This window comes from Centruroides vittatus, unplaced genomic scaffold (assembly GCF_030686945.1).
Source record: "Centruroides vittatus isolate TY-2023 unplaced genomic scaffold, ASM3068694v2 contig_651, whole genome shotgun sequence".
Classification (NCBI taxonomy): domain Eukaryota; kingdom Metazoa; phylum Arthropoda; class Arachnida; order Scorpiones; family Buthidae; genus Centruroides; species Centruroides vittatus.
The window spans coordinates 1,928,849-1,946,212 of NW_027122405.1; the positions used below are offsets into that span (position 1 = coordinate 1,928,849).

Genomic DNA, 17,364 nt, shown 5'->3' on the forward strand with positions numbered 1-17,364 from the left:
AAAGTAATTGATCATTTATATTATTTTAATCTCTAAAGTCTTTATATTAAATTTACAAATGAAACTATGTTGTCATATACTTAGCAAAAGTGTGTATTAATGCATTATTTCTAGTACATTGATCATGGGTTCAAATCCCATCTTAGACAAAAATGTTTACACTTGTCAGATTTTAATGGGAGTTTTGTTTAGAAAAATATTGTAACTACTATGGTTTGTAAATTTACATATATTCCAGATTTAAAAATTAATTTATATAAATTTTTAAATAGACTATTTTAATATTTATTCTCTCTCTCTCTGCATGCCATATCAGAACATCCTGATGTCGGCAAGCATCTGGCACAGGTTAATAAGTGGTTAGTAATGCACCAAGATGTATCCTGGGGAAGTTACATCCAGAGTGATTTCCTGTTGCCTTCTCTGGAGTTCTCTGTTACATGAGGGAAAAGAATGCCTTCTGGTGAGGTCTTGTAAAGGAAACTGGCCCCTATTCAGGTGTTACTAACAGGGAGAAAACGGAGAAAACCCAGAAAACTCCACGTGACCAGCCTGTCCGAACATGGCGTGAACCCATGACCGAACTCCCAGCGTTTAGCGACAGAACCGCTCAGCCACTGGTTGGCAAATTGAAAATAAAAATAGATTAATTAACTTTTTAAAATAAAGAATTGCTTACAGAAATATATTGCAACAGATTCTGAATTTTCTATTAATGCTTTCAAAGCATCTCCTTCAAATTCTTCAATTCTTTCACTGCGGGGATCTTTTTGTGAAACTAGCCAGTCTAACACTTTCTCTTCCTCTTTCAAATCTCCTGTTTAGTTCAATATTAAATAGAAAGATTCAATTAATATAACATCTAAGATAAATAATATAACAATTAATATAAAATCTGTTATGATTTTAAGATTATAAATTAAAAACATTTAAAGTAGTTTTTCATTTTATTAATAAACATTTTAATTATAACTCATTATAGTAGAAATTTGATTTAGTTAGATCAATATTTTCATAAACTTTAGAGTAATTTATAATGTATCAGCAGCTAATGATGAGTATGGTATAGAAAAATCATATCTAATTATAAAAACTAAAAACAATGCTAAAACATATCTTTAACAAATGTGTGTTTTCCAAATGCAAAAATATATCAATCAACAACAACTAGTTAATCAGTATCAGCTGTAGTCTTATCTGTACTCTGTGCAAGAAGTTTTTGCATGCTCTGAGCTTGCTAATCAATGTATAAATAGTGTAAATTTTGTGCCCATTGTGCTTTGTGCAGCCATACATTTGGTCATACTTTGGTCTGACTCTGATGACAACTCCCACCCTCTACTAGTCAGTGTTGAGTTAAACTTAATATATTTGCACATAACATAGAGGAACATTTGGCATTGTGTAAGTTGAAACAAAACATTGTAATCTAAAGACTTACAAAAAATCTGCTTTTTATTTGAAACTCTTCAAATTAATTAATTACTAAATGAAGCTTTGCACTCCTCAGTACACCCTTATTTTTTTGTTTTGTTTTATTTACTTATTTTCTTGGATGCTGACTTGCAACAATAATTAATTTCAATAATTACTGCTGCACCTGAACTTTGTTGACACTCATGTCTTCCAAATATCATTGTAAATTTATCTGCATTTAAGGAAATGCACATACATTAAAACATTAGATAGATTTTATGCATTTTTTGCAGCCTACAATGAGGTAAAGATTGATTAGATGATATTTAAAAGCTTTCAAAAATTCAGATGCTAACTATACCATACTTTATGCCATTCTCCACTAAAATCATATTTTTCTTAGTGTTTGAGGCTATGATTAATATATTTGTTTATTTAAAAATTTTAATTTGTTAGAAATTAATAAAGATAGTAAAAGACAGCACAAAGCTGCCATAAAGTTTATTGTCAACAAAAATACAAGTACTTACTTAAGGATTTAAAATAGACTGTGAAGACTATTTCCAGGTGGGCTTAGAAATTTTGAGGAGTAGATTAATGCTTTTTTGGTTACAAAAGTAGTGAAAGTACTTTTAATTATTTATTCAGCTTATTCAATTTATAATGTTGTATTTGTATAAATTTCTTATGTTCTTCTGATTACAATGTGCAAGCTTCATCATATTGTTAACATGCTGACTGTCACATATGTCATTTGGTGAATTACTCTCCAATGCCATTCTTAATCTGTGATCATGTGCAAGTGTTTTTACATTATCACATGCATAAAGGTGCGACTATGCAGATGTGAATTTAGTAATGAGAGGTTGCAAGCAATATAGTTCTCACAAAAAAAACATGTACAAGCAAGAAGCAAGAAATCTCACTGGCATGAGAGAATTTCTGGTTCTCATACATATCTGACTGGGCATATGACTTATCGCACCTCACTTCTTCTCACCACATATTCTCGCTTGCTCGCTCTGCATAGTCGCACCCTAAGATAGCAATTTTCTGCTGATTTTACATGCGTAATTACATTGCACATAATTGCCATTCTTCAAATTTGACAATTCTGAAAAATCCTCTAATGTGTCTTCTCTGCATATGCTAAAAATTTCAACATCAAGCATTGTTTAGTTTACAGAACAATGTACTTAACCAGGCTCTCATAGGAGACCCTTCAATCTTTGTGACAGCATGGGATAATGTGAAATGAATTCAGCTAGAACTAAATGACCTGTGAGGACTGAGGTTTTCTCAGGACTAGAAAATGATTTTTATGTATTTTTTGTGCATAGAATAAAGCTGTGAAAATATTTAAATTGTTGAAGGTCATAGGGCCCTAGATCTAACAAAGACAAGCATTTAAGGTCATAGCAACTTGCAGACTGAGATGTAATTACATCATGCATAGATTATAAACATCCATGATGTCATGCCTACTTCTTGAGGCAATTGTGAGAGACCTCCATAACATCATTTTTGATAATGTTGTGTCATCAAAAGTGATGTTGGAAACTTGCTAACTGCATATAATGCAAAAATCAATTTATTACATTTATTCTTTAGCCAAACTTATAATAAAAACCTATTTTTACCAAAAATACTAATTTCGTGGTTGGCTCATAGAACAAAAATTCTTCAAATAGACTAACTAGATAACTCAATTAATGAGTTAATTCAGATAAGACCAAACATGATTAGAGATTATAATAATAGAATGTCTGGCATAGATCAATCAGATCAAATGCTCTCTTATTATGCAATGCTAAGAAAACCCATAAATAGATGGCTAAAAAATTTCCATTACATAGTCTACAAATAATTATATCAGTATACAGTGCGTGCATCCCTTTTCATCAAATAACTGCCTTCAATGATAAAAAGTCTGACGTTCAGAGAAAAACTTATTGGATATTTAATATTTAAATTATTTTTTTAAAATCTACTTATTCAAATTTATGACAAAACAAAAATATTATAAAGAAATTTATTTACTTATTTATTACCTGTGAACACACTAGGTTGTTTTTCTCCTTTTTTAAATAATAATAATCCAGGCAAACTATTTACTCCAAATTTTTTTGCAAGATGTGCATCATCTATCTTAAGAAATTTAATTCCAGCAGCATCAGCTTCATCATCAATTTTTTCTAATCTTTCTAATACTTTATTGCACTGCTTGCAGCTTTTTGTGCTATCTAAAGAAGAAAGGAATGGATTTAAAAGACAATTATTCAAACATATTTATATAAAAAAATAATCTCTATAGGACTTATTTCTCTATAGAAATAAGTCCTATAGAGAAAAAATAACCAAACTAGATAAGTGAGTAAAACAATTTTAAGAAAACCTTTAAATATTAAACAGATTTTGTCTTTTTATACAGGCATATTTAAAAAAAAAAAACATTATGTTAAGAACCCTTTTTTGAATACTTTATGTCTGGTGTTGGTGTATTAATAATAGACAATAAAGAACCTGTAAGTAATTTTACACATTTTGAATATCATTGTTAGGTACAATATTGTTGCTTTTTAAAAAATTTAAAAAAAATTTGTTATAGAATGTTATTGTAAACCTGCTGAAGCAGGGCCTTCAGGTCCAAAACACAAAAACAGAGTGTACAAGTGAAAATAAAGATATATTGTTTTGACTTATATCTCCTCTATTTGCTAATCTGAAACTATACCAGTGTAAAAAGTCCTATTAATAAACCAGATCCTAGTAGACAAGGATACCAACAGAAATTGATAAGAGTAAGGACAGAAGTAAAAAGAATTAAACTTTATATTTAGATAATCTTTATTTTATTTCATTTTTTCCTTAAAAATATTATTATATAAGTAAAAAATTTATATTATTTATCTTCATTTTACAACATTTAGTAATTTCTTTACTAAAAATATCATTTCAAATCATTTGTTAATGAAAATGTTATGAATAATGTCAATTAGCAGGAAATAATTTTAAATAGAACAATTGTAAATGATTTACTATTTCTTAACTTGTATAAAATAATAAAAGTGATTTTAAAATGAAATTAACTCAAAATGTTTTTACATTATAAAATTCTGAGTATGTCTATAATATCTAAACATCCTAAGAACCTGATGTATTAATAATCATCCAACTATCAGTCAAATTAATTGGGCAGAAATTATGCTACAAATATTAATTAGAAATTGCATGATTAAAACAAGTAGAAGTAGATGTTAGGTGCCATCTCTTGGTTATATATAAAGTTTAACTGTGTCTGGAAGGGAAGAATCGCTTGGAGGTTTGGGTGGTGTAACTGGTCAGCACACCATACAGTAAGCAGAGGTTGCAGGTTTGACTCCAGCTCTGGGCTAATTCTTTTCTTTCAGACTATTCTAAGTTTAAAATTAAATTATAATTACTACTTTTGTTAAGAGATGGCACCTAACATCTACCTCTACTTGTTCTAATCATATAATTTCTAATTAATATTTATAGCATAACTTCTCCTTGATTAATTTGGCTGATGGTTAAATAAATATGTCTACAATATCAATTATCATCATTTGGTCATTTGAAACTGTCCAAAATTCATTTCAACAATAATATCAATTAAAGGATATTTAATAAAATTAATCTAATTTTGTGAAAAGATGAAATAATAAAGTAAATCTTTGACTTGCAAGATTAAATCATGATGTCCACACAAGTTGAAAACCATATAAATCAAATGGTGTTAAATACAATGTATTTTTAACATGATATTGTACAGTATATTCATTTCAAAGGATAATTAAACAGTTCTGCTTGTGAAAAGAAAACTGATAAAATAAAAACATTTTATTTTTTAAAGTTTTCTCATTATTATATTCATTATACCATTTTTAAAAGTAAGTCAAAAGTATTTTAACCTTGTATCTACAAATCTGTGTAATCAGATGCAAACAAGTTGATTACTTGTATCTGTAATAAAAATGTATTTAGTAAACAGAATATTTTCAAGGAAGTGGAAAAAAATGAATATTAAGAAATACATTTGCTACCACATATTTTATAATTTGGATTTTAGATGATTTATTAATGACATTAAGGTATTTGTTATATATAAATAAATTAATATGAGCTAAATATAAGATGGTCCTACATCTGTGTGCAATTTTGTCACACTTCGATAACTAAATTATATGCAAATGTTCAACTATGCAGTAAATAAAATTTGAGAGCTTTACTTTTGAAGTTATTTTACATAATAATTTTATCACTGTAGAACTAATTTATTTTTATTTTATTTACAGATCCTATTAGTGACCCTAAATTGTGACAATCAAAGAAAACGTAAACTGTATGCTTTCACTTGCAGAATTAAAACCAAATTATATTAAACATGCCATAATGAACAGAATACTTCTTTTAAAGTTATTGCAGTAGCCCCTCATTATATTACTCATTTGGATAAATCATGCTGTTTTTGGTCTTCCAAATATAAAAACACTAACCAATAATTTTAAAAAAATTAGTTGCCATTAAATTTCTACTATCAAGGAAATATTATTATATTCCAATCATCGATCTTAAAGTTACCATTGTATGAAATGCAACCCACTAAAAAGCAAGTCATAATGGAGATAGAAAATAAAACAGGTGAATGGATACTTCAGTTATATTGCACCATCTGGTATATCACTCATTTTGATTGTCCCCCAACACGCATGATATAATGAAGGCTCCTGTATTAACTTTAATTCTACAAGTTAAATCATACAATTTCTCTTCAACTGTCAGCATTTGGAATCATTAATGAGATCTTAAATAAAATAAATTCATTCAATATTGAGAAATATAAAAAACTTGTAGATGTAAAAGTATTTTACATTTGTACATTTTCAGACAAATTGCACATGTAAAAAAATTTTAAAAGTAAAACTCTCAAATATTATAAATACTGCAGTTTTAACATTTGTGAATAATTTAGTTACTGAAGTATAAAATTTGCACATGGATTTTAGAACCATCAAACCAAACAAGTTCTTATAAGATAATGCACATTCTAGCTAGAGAAGTATTTTCTATTTATATCATCTAACTACTACTACCTTTTGAACAGTAATAAAGATTTACTATATTATATTTTTATTGTTTATATTTTAGATTAATTCAGTATTGTTAAAAATAATGTCTATGATATGCATATATTATGTCCATTAAAAAATCTTCAGATAAATAAATAAACAAAACATTGCTGAAATTGTTCCACTGATCTTTAGAAAATGTACTGAACACTATATATTCGATTAACTTACACTCTGATATTTATTGAAGATATTGTAAACTAAGCAAAAATTAATAAAATATATAGACAGTCAAGATATAGATCATTTTCTATATTTTGAATATCTCTTGATTTTTAACAAATTATTATAACCATACTTACAGAATAAAGTTGCAAGATAAGTTGCTTTAGAAAGTATTCGTTCAAACATTTTTTTATTTGCCTTTTCAATGACATCATTCAAATCTAAACTCTCAGGACTTGTTAACCATTGTAAAATTGCATTTTCATTTTTCATATCACCTAAAAATAAAATAGTTACTTTATATCATAAATGTTATTTTTTATATTAAAAAAATAATTAAGTTATTAAAAACAGTAAAGAACTATAATATAATATTTTAAAATAATTTTGATAATCACAGCATTTAGAAGTAGTAATATTGAATAAAATATAAAGTATATAAAATCTTAGGATAATCCACAGAGCATTTGAAAATACTTTAAGCATTACTATAGATAATTGTTTATATTTTTCAGCAATTAAATATTTTTCATTTAGACATAATACAGTAAAGCGTCGAAAATTGGAACGTCGATAATTGAAATGGCCGGAAATTGGAACGATTTTCAGTCGGACTGTGTCGTGCCGAATCGAACGTTTTTGATACTAAATTTACTTCTAAAGTATAATTTTCATGTTTTTTATATTCTTCAATATATTTATTTTGTTTGTACAAAATAAAAAAATAATTTTTAACGATACGATAGCCTCGATTATTATTATAAAAATTTTCGTTAGGCTTAAAATCGACGAAAATTCAACGCAAAGCGACACGCAACGGAGAAAAATTCAACAGGAAGCGATATGCAACAAAGAAAAATTTGAACATCGGACAGGTTAATATATTTTTTCGTACAAAGTCGGAAATTGGAACAAATGACTAATTGGAACAACCCCAGTCCCCAATTGACGCCAATTTTCGACGCTCTACTGTATATAAATTGTTAGTTGATAAAAATAAAAACAAATAATAGTATCTTGGTTAATGGATTGATAGGATAAAGGAACAAAATATGTGGGTAATCTGCCAAAGGAGTGCCTCCTGAAAGGTCTTTCTATGGGAAATCAGACCTTATTTAGGTGTTAGACATTGAAGAAAACTCAGAAAACTCCACACAGCTAGTTGGTTAGGCATGACCCTGCAACTAATTACAAGTGTACAGTGGTTTTGTCTATTTGATAATGATGGGCATCATCTTGGTTAATTAGAATAAGAAACATGAAAAATTACTATTCCTACATGTAAGTTCCAGATTCATAAAAGTAATAAGAGAAATCATAAAATTATTTTTAAAATAAAACTTCTGAAAAACTAATTTATAAAAGAAAAAATATCCAAATATACAATATTATAATGTTTTCAGTTAAATGCCTCAAATTATATTTACTGAAGTATCTCGGACAATTCTTATTAAAAAAAAATTTAAAGTTTAGAACATTTAATTGCTGAAAGATTGCTGAATATTTAAACAGAATATTGCTAAATAGAAACTATCATAACAATTTAAATAAATATTCATAAAGTTCAGCTGCTAGAGAGATTGACATTTAAAATGTCTAGTGAAAAACTGCAGAAAATCCAGTTTGACAACAATAAGATTATAACAATAACTTTGTTTTCAAGTTTAAGAAATTTTTGGATAATTTTTTGTATTATATCTTCATCTTTTACAATATTACCATAATTCAAAAAATTCATATGAAAAGAAAAAGTAAGACAATAGATTTATAAAACTGAGTTTCAGCTGCTTAGCAATTGAAAGTTTCAAAGATATCAAGATGTCAGTAGAGGTAACATTTTTCTTAATGGAAACTACTATTTAATAGCACTCTGTATCTGAAAGCTTTGTTTAAAGAAGTTTATGATAAGAACCAGAAAGTCATTTCTAATTCAAGCTGTTGACATCTTGATTATTGTCAACAAAAATAAAAGTTAAAAATATACTTATAATATTTTGAATTTTCTGAAGTAGAAACAATAAAGACTTGAAAACACTTAAAAATAATAATTATTTTTTCTGATTCATTCTTTAATACCTAGACATTTACTCATAATCTAACATAGCTGTTGAACACAAAGTGGTGGGGTCAGGTTAAAAAAAAGTTATTTAGATTAACAACAGAAAATCAAGATTTTAACATAAATAATATAACAAAAAACATGACTATTTTTGCATGGTTTATTTGCTTATATAGGCTAACAGTATTAATCATCAAAAGTTATGAACAGCATGATGATGGTTCAAAATATTAATTACAGCAAGTAGTATCATTAAACTTTAGCAATCTGTTTGATAGTTTATTTGATAATTTATCAGTTTATAATGAACAATAATAAAAACTGATAAAAATTTTAAAGACATTTAAAATTGAAACAAATGCAATAAATAAAAAATCTGCAATAACAGGAGTAAAAACATACATAAACAAATGATTTAATATATTTATAAATCACAAAATAATATAGAAAAATAATTTTAATAATTATGAATTACTGAATCAGTAAAATTATAAATCACAAAAATATTGTAAAACATATAATGATGAAAAATCTACAAAAACCGAAAACCGACGATAACCAAAGTCAACAAAAACCAAGGTATTACTGTATATTAACCTTTCTTTTACAAATAAATTTTCACAAACATTTTCACTTTAAAACTACATATAATTCTATACAATTTAATTTAAAAGAAAACTGACTATTAACAAAAAACAAATCATTTTCATTCACATTACAGAAAAATAAAATTAAAAAATGGATTTATGAATATAAAAAAATATAAACAACATACAGTGTTTTTCGTATAAAAAAATATTTATTAATTAGAATAAATATTAGCTAAATTTACCAGTGTAACGAATAAATTTTCCATGCCGAAAAAATATTAAGCCAGGTGGGTTTCTAACACCATATTTTTTTGCCATGACATTGTCAGTCATTTTCACTAAATGAATGCCATATTCTGAACAATCATCGTCAATATTTTCAAGTTCTTTAACAACTTCTTCACTTTCCTTATTATTTTCTACATCTATAAAAAATAATATAATTTAAATGTATTTCATTGGATTTGAATTGAATATAGTTGAAATAAGTAAAAATTATAAGAAATCTTATCGAAGTTTCTCTTTATTTAATATTAAAATATTTAAACTATTGTTTGTTATCTTAAATTTAATTTTAGTTTTTATTTTTGCCTATTTATTTATTTATTTTGCTTAATTATTTATTTATTATTTTTTAATGTTTATTTTGCTGCTCTTTAAAAATAAATAGGTTGCATTACTTGAAAATACTTAATCAAACTTAAAGGCAAGAAATGCATACAAGCATTTTATTTCTGAATTTATTGTATTATTAAAATTTTATTTTTTATAAATATTAATTTTAAAGTTTTAAAACTTACAAAAAAGAACAGCTAAAAATGTCTTCTCCTCAATAAGTCTGTTGAACATTTCTCGATTCACATTTTCAATAGTTTCTTCTACTTTCTGATGTACTAACCAGGCTAAAACTTCTTCTTCTTTGTTTAAATCTCCTAAAATATAAATTATTTTTAATTTAAAAATTATGAGTTTTATATTCAACGATCAAAAAATCATTGTAAATATGATCTCAAATAAAGATTTCAATTAAGATATCCAGCTTGTTAAGCTAATTTTTCCAAATTTTTTCATTATTCATTAAAATGTATTAATATATAATTTGCATAAAAGTTAGGACCAATCTCATAGTGGATCATATGAAAAACTTTCCTAGGCATTACAAATCAGGAGGTCACGCACCTTTCAGAATAATTTTAATGAGAATAAAATATTAAAATTTGAAATAAAAACACTGAAATTGTAAGCAATATAATTATGAGCAGTGCTTTTTTTTTTTAAAAACATTATTGATGGTATGCATATATAGTGACTAAAAGTAAAGTTCTGTTTTAAGGAAAAATGTAAATAACTAGTAGTATTAATCACTTTTTTAATCATTTTTTTCTTTATAAATGTACCCATTTATATCATAGCATTCATACTGTGGCCACCAGCGCCAGAGATTCAGAATACTGTCTGGCAACACTTTCTAGCAAGGAGTTGCCTGGCAACGGAAAAAAAGAAAAAGTGCGTGAAAGTTTGTTAGTTTCTGCCCGAGTGTTGCCCGAGGATGTAGATGATGGCTCTGAGCTTATTTAATAAAGTTTTTGTTACTGTTCATGTGTGACTGTTTAGCATCAGTATTTAAAGACAAGTGGGATTGAATGACAAAATATTATTTTCTGAAATTTTTGTACAAGGCAAGTTCAATAGAAAATCAGAAAAGTGTTATTAAAAATTAGGAGGGCAAACAATAGTGTAATAATTTTGGCACATGAAACTTCAAAGTTAGAGAAAACAACTGCAATTGGCAACATGTTGCTGTGCAAGAACATAAAACAACAAATTGATACATTAACAGCCCCTCTTCAGCAGTGCATGAAGAAATAGCAGTGTATTGTGATGAGTATCTGATTTTTTCAGTTTATCAGATTGCTTCAAGCAAAAAGTATAAACATTTAATGCTATATATTCATTAACTCAGTACTAAGCTTAAATTTCATCTAGTTTTTGATATTGTTAAAAATCATGAAAAAAGAAAGGAATAAAATAACTTAATTAGTTTTCAATTTATGATCAAAACATCCATTAAATATTGATAATTTACAAAGTCCAAAGCATGATTCATAGTTTTGAAGTTTCTGATGACAAAATATCATATTCCACAAATATGGCAAAATGGATACTGAAAGCAGTTTAATTTTTCCTCCTTGAATTTCTGACAAGAATTAAGCACTTCTGTTTTATATATTTACTACAGTGTCATGCAATCAGGATCACTTCAATAAATTTAAATTTATTTTGTGTACTTGAAAGGGTTTAAACCCATGCCTACTGCCTTGCATCTATCTTGCACGAATAGTTTGAAAATGTACTAATTACAGTATCTGAACTATGCAAAGAATTAAATGTATTTCCAGAGTTTAAAGTGAAAGGAATATTAAAGAAACAGAAAATGTTTAATTATGAATTCAGTGATAAAACAAATGATGTACCTACAGAATTATTTCAAAAATTATTATTTTTTTCTAAATAATAAGTCTGTCCTTATGACTGGAATCAAAATTCATATTAAATAAAAATTATGATATTTTTGATTCCTACACAATACTAATACTTACAAAATATAAAAAAAATATTAGCTTAATAAAAGTTTGCAAAAATCTTAATTACTTTTTCAACCTGGCAGTATTTTGAAACAGACAGCAGTAATTTACGTAAAGAATTAGGATTTTTTAGTAAAACTGTTCCCAAAGAGCATAATAATAGAATGTCTAAAAACCGTTTAAACTAGGGATTCTTAACTTTTTCTGCTGCTTCCACTCCCTAAATTTTTAAACTTTACTTTTGTATCTCATAAAAAAAAGTCATTCAGTTTACCTATTTAAAGGAGTATATGTCTTTTGTAAATATTTAGGCCTAAGTACAGCTTAAGTGATAAAGAAATAAAATTTATAACCATTCATCGGTATAAAAATATTTGCATCTAGTTCAGTGATGCAACAGAATTTATTTAAAGAGAGTGCATTGATGCACAACGGTACATTTAATTAAACAAAATGATTAAAATTAATTAATTACCGTATTTTACGGACTATAAGACGCACTTTTTCTTCAAAAAATTGCCTCCAAAATTCAGGTGCATCTTATAGTCCGTAAAATACAGTATTGCTGTATTAGTTATGCAAAATTAACAAAATTTTGCAAGCTAATAAAAAATTCTCATGTTTTATGTCATTCTACAAAAATAAATTTTAAAAATTATAGTTTATGATAATTAAAATAAAGAGAATCTTATAATTAACATAATTTCACATTTAGCTAATTAATGATTTTAATAAATCTTTACAATATTTGCATTCTATTTAATGTAAGAAAATAACTTTAAAATTGAATGGTAAATAACTAGATACTAAATAACAAATATCTAAATTTTTTTATAATATAAATACAAAATTTACCATGATATATGCTTGGAATTTTATCTTCAAAATAAACAAGAGTTGGAAGACTGGTAACACCAAAATCTTTTGCCAGTTTTATGTCATCTGTTTTCACAAAATGAATTCCATGACGATCAGTATCATCATCAATTTTCTCCAATTCTTGTAAGAAAATTTCACATTCATGGCAATTCCTTTCATCTGATGTAATATAATAAAAATTATATTTCTATTATGAAATATTTTCCATAAAAAGTTTGCTTCCCTATGTTAATAAAATAGTGACAATTAGAACTTACAGAAATAAACTACCAAATTTTCAACATCATCAATTAAAACATCTAGCATCTTTTTATCAACATATTCAATAACATCATCTTTTTGATGTTTATTATCCAGAAGCCACTTCAATACTTGCTCTTCATTCTTCAAGTCTCCTACAATTAATAAAATATGAATAAAATATAAGAAATTAATTCTTTTTTTTATCTCTATGTCCTTAGTGTTTTACTTTTTTATTTTTATACAGGGTGACAATAATTAACCCGTACAAGTTTTTTGTATCATAAATTTATTAAAGAAATGAAAATTAGCAAAACAACAGCATATAACAGTGACAATACTTTACGTATTAATCGGATATTCAGCCAGTTTTAAAGTGGCCTACTTTTGCTTTGATGCAGAGCCCCAAACGCGTTTTGAAATTCTCAGCGATGGGCCGCGCTCTTCTGGAGACAGTTTGTCTCACTCTCAGCGCAAAGATTGCTTCAGCGACTCCAAACTTTCATGGCGCTTAGAACAGACCCTGGCCTCCAAAATGGACCACACACTGTAGTCCATTGGGTTCAGATTCGGCGAGTACGGTGGCCATTCCGCAGACGAGATGAAATCGGGAAAATGAGCCTTGCACACTCCTGAGTCTTCTTCGCCCTGTGTGTCGGCGCCGAGTCCTGCTGAAACGTCCATTTCGCACTGCCAAAATGCTGCTGAGCCCACAGAAGTACCACAGCCTCGAGAATGTCATGGTGGTACACATCTTGATTGATTTTGGCCCCTTGATCGACGAAAACAAGGGGTGTCTTGCCGCTCGCACAAATTCCGCCCCAAACCATGACTGACATTGGATTTTGTGATGTTCGATGACGGCTGAGCGTCCAGGAGCCCCCGCGGACCAGTTCCTGTCGTTTTGATGGTTGTACGGAGAAAAGCTTCTCGTCTGTGAAGAGAATGCACTCCCATTGTCGACCTGCGGCCCGACGCTTGAGTTAACGGGATCTTTGGAGTCTCACGCACTTGTTTTCATCGGTGAGGAGCTGAATCTTTTGGAACTTGTAGGGCTTGAGTACGAGTTCCTTTTTCGCCATTAACCGCACCGATTTGCGATTGATTCTGATCTCACGAGCAATTTTTCTCATGGAGACCTTCGCATGTCAGTCAACTCACTTTGTGATGATCTTGCGGTTCCTAGACGTGTTGACAGTGCGCTTTCTTCCACGTCCGGGACGGTCACCATTGTGGCCAAGCTCCTTGAATCGCCGAACTGCATCTGAGACTGTCATTTTTGGAACACCGAGCAGACGAACAATTTCACATTGATGCTTTCCTTGCCGGAATAGCTCCAAAATTGCACAACATTTGTTCGACACCATTAAAAAAATAAAGAACTAACCCTTATTACATCGAAAGTATATCTACACGGGCAGGAAATCATGGAGAATTAAACAATATTATGTAAATTGGTGACAGTAAAAAAGTTCAGGTGCAGCATTGCTACAAACTTTGTACGGGTTAATTATTGTCACCCTGTATTGTCTACTTAGACTTTGTTTATAAATAGGACTTATCATACTGGTGTAGTTTCTGATTAGCAAAGAGAGGAAGTTTTAGTCACCAATATAATAAGTCTTTTATTTATAAACAAGGTCCAGGTAGACAATATAAAAACAAAAAAGTAAAATATAACAAAGTACATTAAATGAAAATATCAAATTTTAATACTTATGAATATTAAAATTTCATACTATAAAAATGATTTTAATCAGCATAATCTGGTGATATACATATGTCGATTTTAACAATTTCTTAACAATAAAAGAATTCACGTGGCAAACCTTTTACAATTATTTTTTTACATAATTCAACATCGAAAGCTGAAAAAATCATTTACAGTTTCAAATATTTTAATAAAATTAAAATATTAGCTTAGTGAGACAAGTAAAATAATATAATTATGTATAGCACATTCCAGAAGAGCAGTAACTGTTTATATAATGATATTGTTTCTGTTGAAAAGTGAAATATGAATTGATGCAATGATAAGAGATAGATGTTAGGTGCCATCTCTTATTGAAAGCAAGTGTGGTGTTACAACACCATGTTGATTAATATTATTATTTTTTTTGTGTTTGTAACGGTTGTGTTCCACGGTAGGGGGAGCCACTGTGGAGGAGTATTTAAGGTGCCCCCCCTTTGTTCTTAGCACTTTTGGGTCGTGCGATTCGTCAGGAGAGCAGTGGACAGGCAAGTCAGAAAGGGAAATGTGTAAAACTTTGTTTTTTTTCTTCTTATCCGTTTGCATCGGCATTTTGGAGGCGACTCTTCCGTACGAACTATATCAGGACCGTTGTATTAGACGGATTGTACCGGGTGCAGTGATTAGTTTTGTGTTTAACCAGGAAGATCGATAAAATTTTGTTGTACAAACTACATCGGGAAAACCTTGTAATTTTGCCTTCACGCGTTTAGTATTGTAGTTTAGCCGTTTTCGTTATAAAATTAAATCAGATTCCCCTAGTCTTGGACTACCGGGGATTAACACAAGAACTATAATAATGGTACTTCCACTTGTGTGAATTAAGTTATTTTAGAAAAATGGAATTAACACTTGACTATAGGTTTTCAGTTGCTGATGGATATGTATGAGTGCATTAATATTATATATTTGTAAACAACATATACTTTATTTTATTATGGAGATGCACTGTCTTTGATCAATTAAGCTATTGAAAGATAGCAAGATGAATTTCACATTGAATATGATGTCAAAATATTTGACATACAGTATTCTAATTGTAGTGCTACTGTAGAAAACATTCAGCAAAAAAGTATTTAATTAATCCAAAACTTCTGAGTTTTCTGAATGCAACCAATTATACTATGAAGAATTATTTCATGCAAATTTGAAATGTAGAAAAAATTATTCTATAATCAGTTATCTCATTATTACTATTATCATTTTTTACTTTTTCTGATTATTACTCCTAAAACAATCTTTCAATAAGTGAATTCTTTTATTTCTCAAATACTATTTCAATTATATAACTGCAGTTAAATCCCTTTATGGAGATAAACATAAAAATATAAAGCATTCTTTAGTAAAGGAATAGTATTAATAATAATTTTCTGAATAACTAATTATAAAAAATGGTGCAACTGGGGTCTGTCATCCAGGATAAACTAAGATCCTGGTGCCACTTCTCTTGTTCCAGAGATTTGGGACATTAAAACATGTGATGAGTCAGTCCATCTCCCCTTCCTTACACAGTCTTTTCTCTCAACACACATTCTTACCAATCATTTATCCCTTCAAATTTATTTTTGAAATAATTTCCTAAACAATTCAAGTAATTGCACACCCTCTCTTCTTGGCATCCCTTTACCTGGCACCTGGGATAAATGCCTTGCCTACCCCTAGTTGCATCTCTACAAAAGCTTCTTTATATCCTGTTTGTTTTGCAGATTTCTAAAGACTTCATTTAGGCTTCCGTTTCACATACTGTATTTTATTTGATTATCTAATTATACAGGATCCATGTCACTAGTTTGAATAAATTTAGAATTGAAAAAAATTCTGTAATAAGCATGCATTAAAAAACATGCAAAAAGTGTCAAAGATAAGTATTTTAACACATTACATTTGTGACATATGTTATAGTTTTAATATAATAATAAATATAACAGCATTAATTACAATGAAATAAAATTATATTTAAAATTTATAAAGTAAACGTTATAGATTACCATCATAAAACTGAGGAAACCTTTTTCGAAAAAAGACCAAAGTTGGAAATGTTAAAATGCTAAATTCTTTAGCTACAGACAAATCTGTGACTTTAACAAAATCTATGTCATTGGCTTCTGCATCATCATCAATATTTTCTAATTCCTTCAGAACAATTTCACATTCTTCACACTGATCTTTATCTAATAAAAAAAATTTATTCTATTTAAAATTTTTTTAATTGAAGAGTGACAAATTATAAAACAATAAAAGATCAATAATGTAAATGTACTGATTTGTTCATATAGAATTCTCCTCATGATTAATACTTGTATTTGAACCATACAGAGAATTCTGTATCAAATGGAAAAATTCTATATTTATGCTAAGAATAATTTTAATTTATTCTGTAAATAGATGTTTAATAAATCAAATATTTCATAATTTTGAAAAAATTTACAAAATTTCTTATGGACGAACTCTGAATGCCCTTTTTGTCCATTCATACACCAATAGGAAATAATTCCTATTGGTGTATGACATTGGGCTATATTAAGGCTAA

General features: G+C 28.2%; 1 protein-coding gene across 5 annotated transcripts in view; it reads right to left on the reverse strand.

Annotated features, from left to right (window-relative positions):
• Window positions 1–17,364, reverse strand: part of LOC136979905 (putative leucine-rich repeat-containing protein DDB_G0290503) — a 157,087-nt gene that overhangs the window by 34,113 nt on the left and 105,610 nt on the right. For all 5 annotated transcript variants that reach the window (XM_067275938.1, XM_067275937.1, XM_067275936.1 and 2 more), the window contains 8 exons: window positions 16,823–17,005; window positions 13,102–13,239; window positions 12,821–13,003; window positions 10,181–10,312; window positions 9,623–9,805; window positions 6,869–7,009; window positions 3,468–3,659; window positions 680–817 (listed from right to left, as the gene is read on the reverse strand). In XM_067275938.1, coding sequence (XP_067132039.1) covers window positions 680–817; window positions 3,468–3,659; window positions 6,869–7,009; window positions 9,623–9,805; window positions 10,181–10,312; window positions 12,821–13,003; window positions 13,102–13,239; window positions 16,823–17,005 — 1,290 coding nt within the window. The remainder of the gene's footprint in view (window positions 1–679; window positions 818–3,467; window positions 3,660–6,868; window positions 7,010–9,622; window positions 9,806–10,180; window positions 10,313–12,820; window positions 13,004–13,101; window positions 13,240–16,822; window positions 17,006–17,364) is intronic.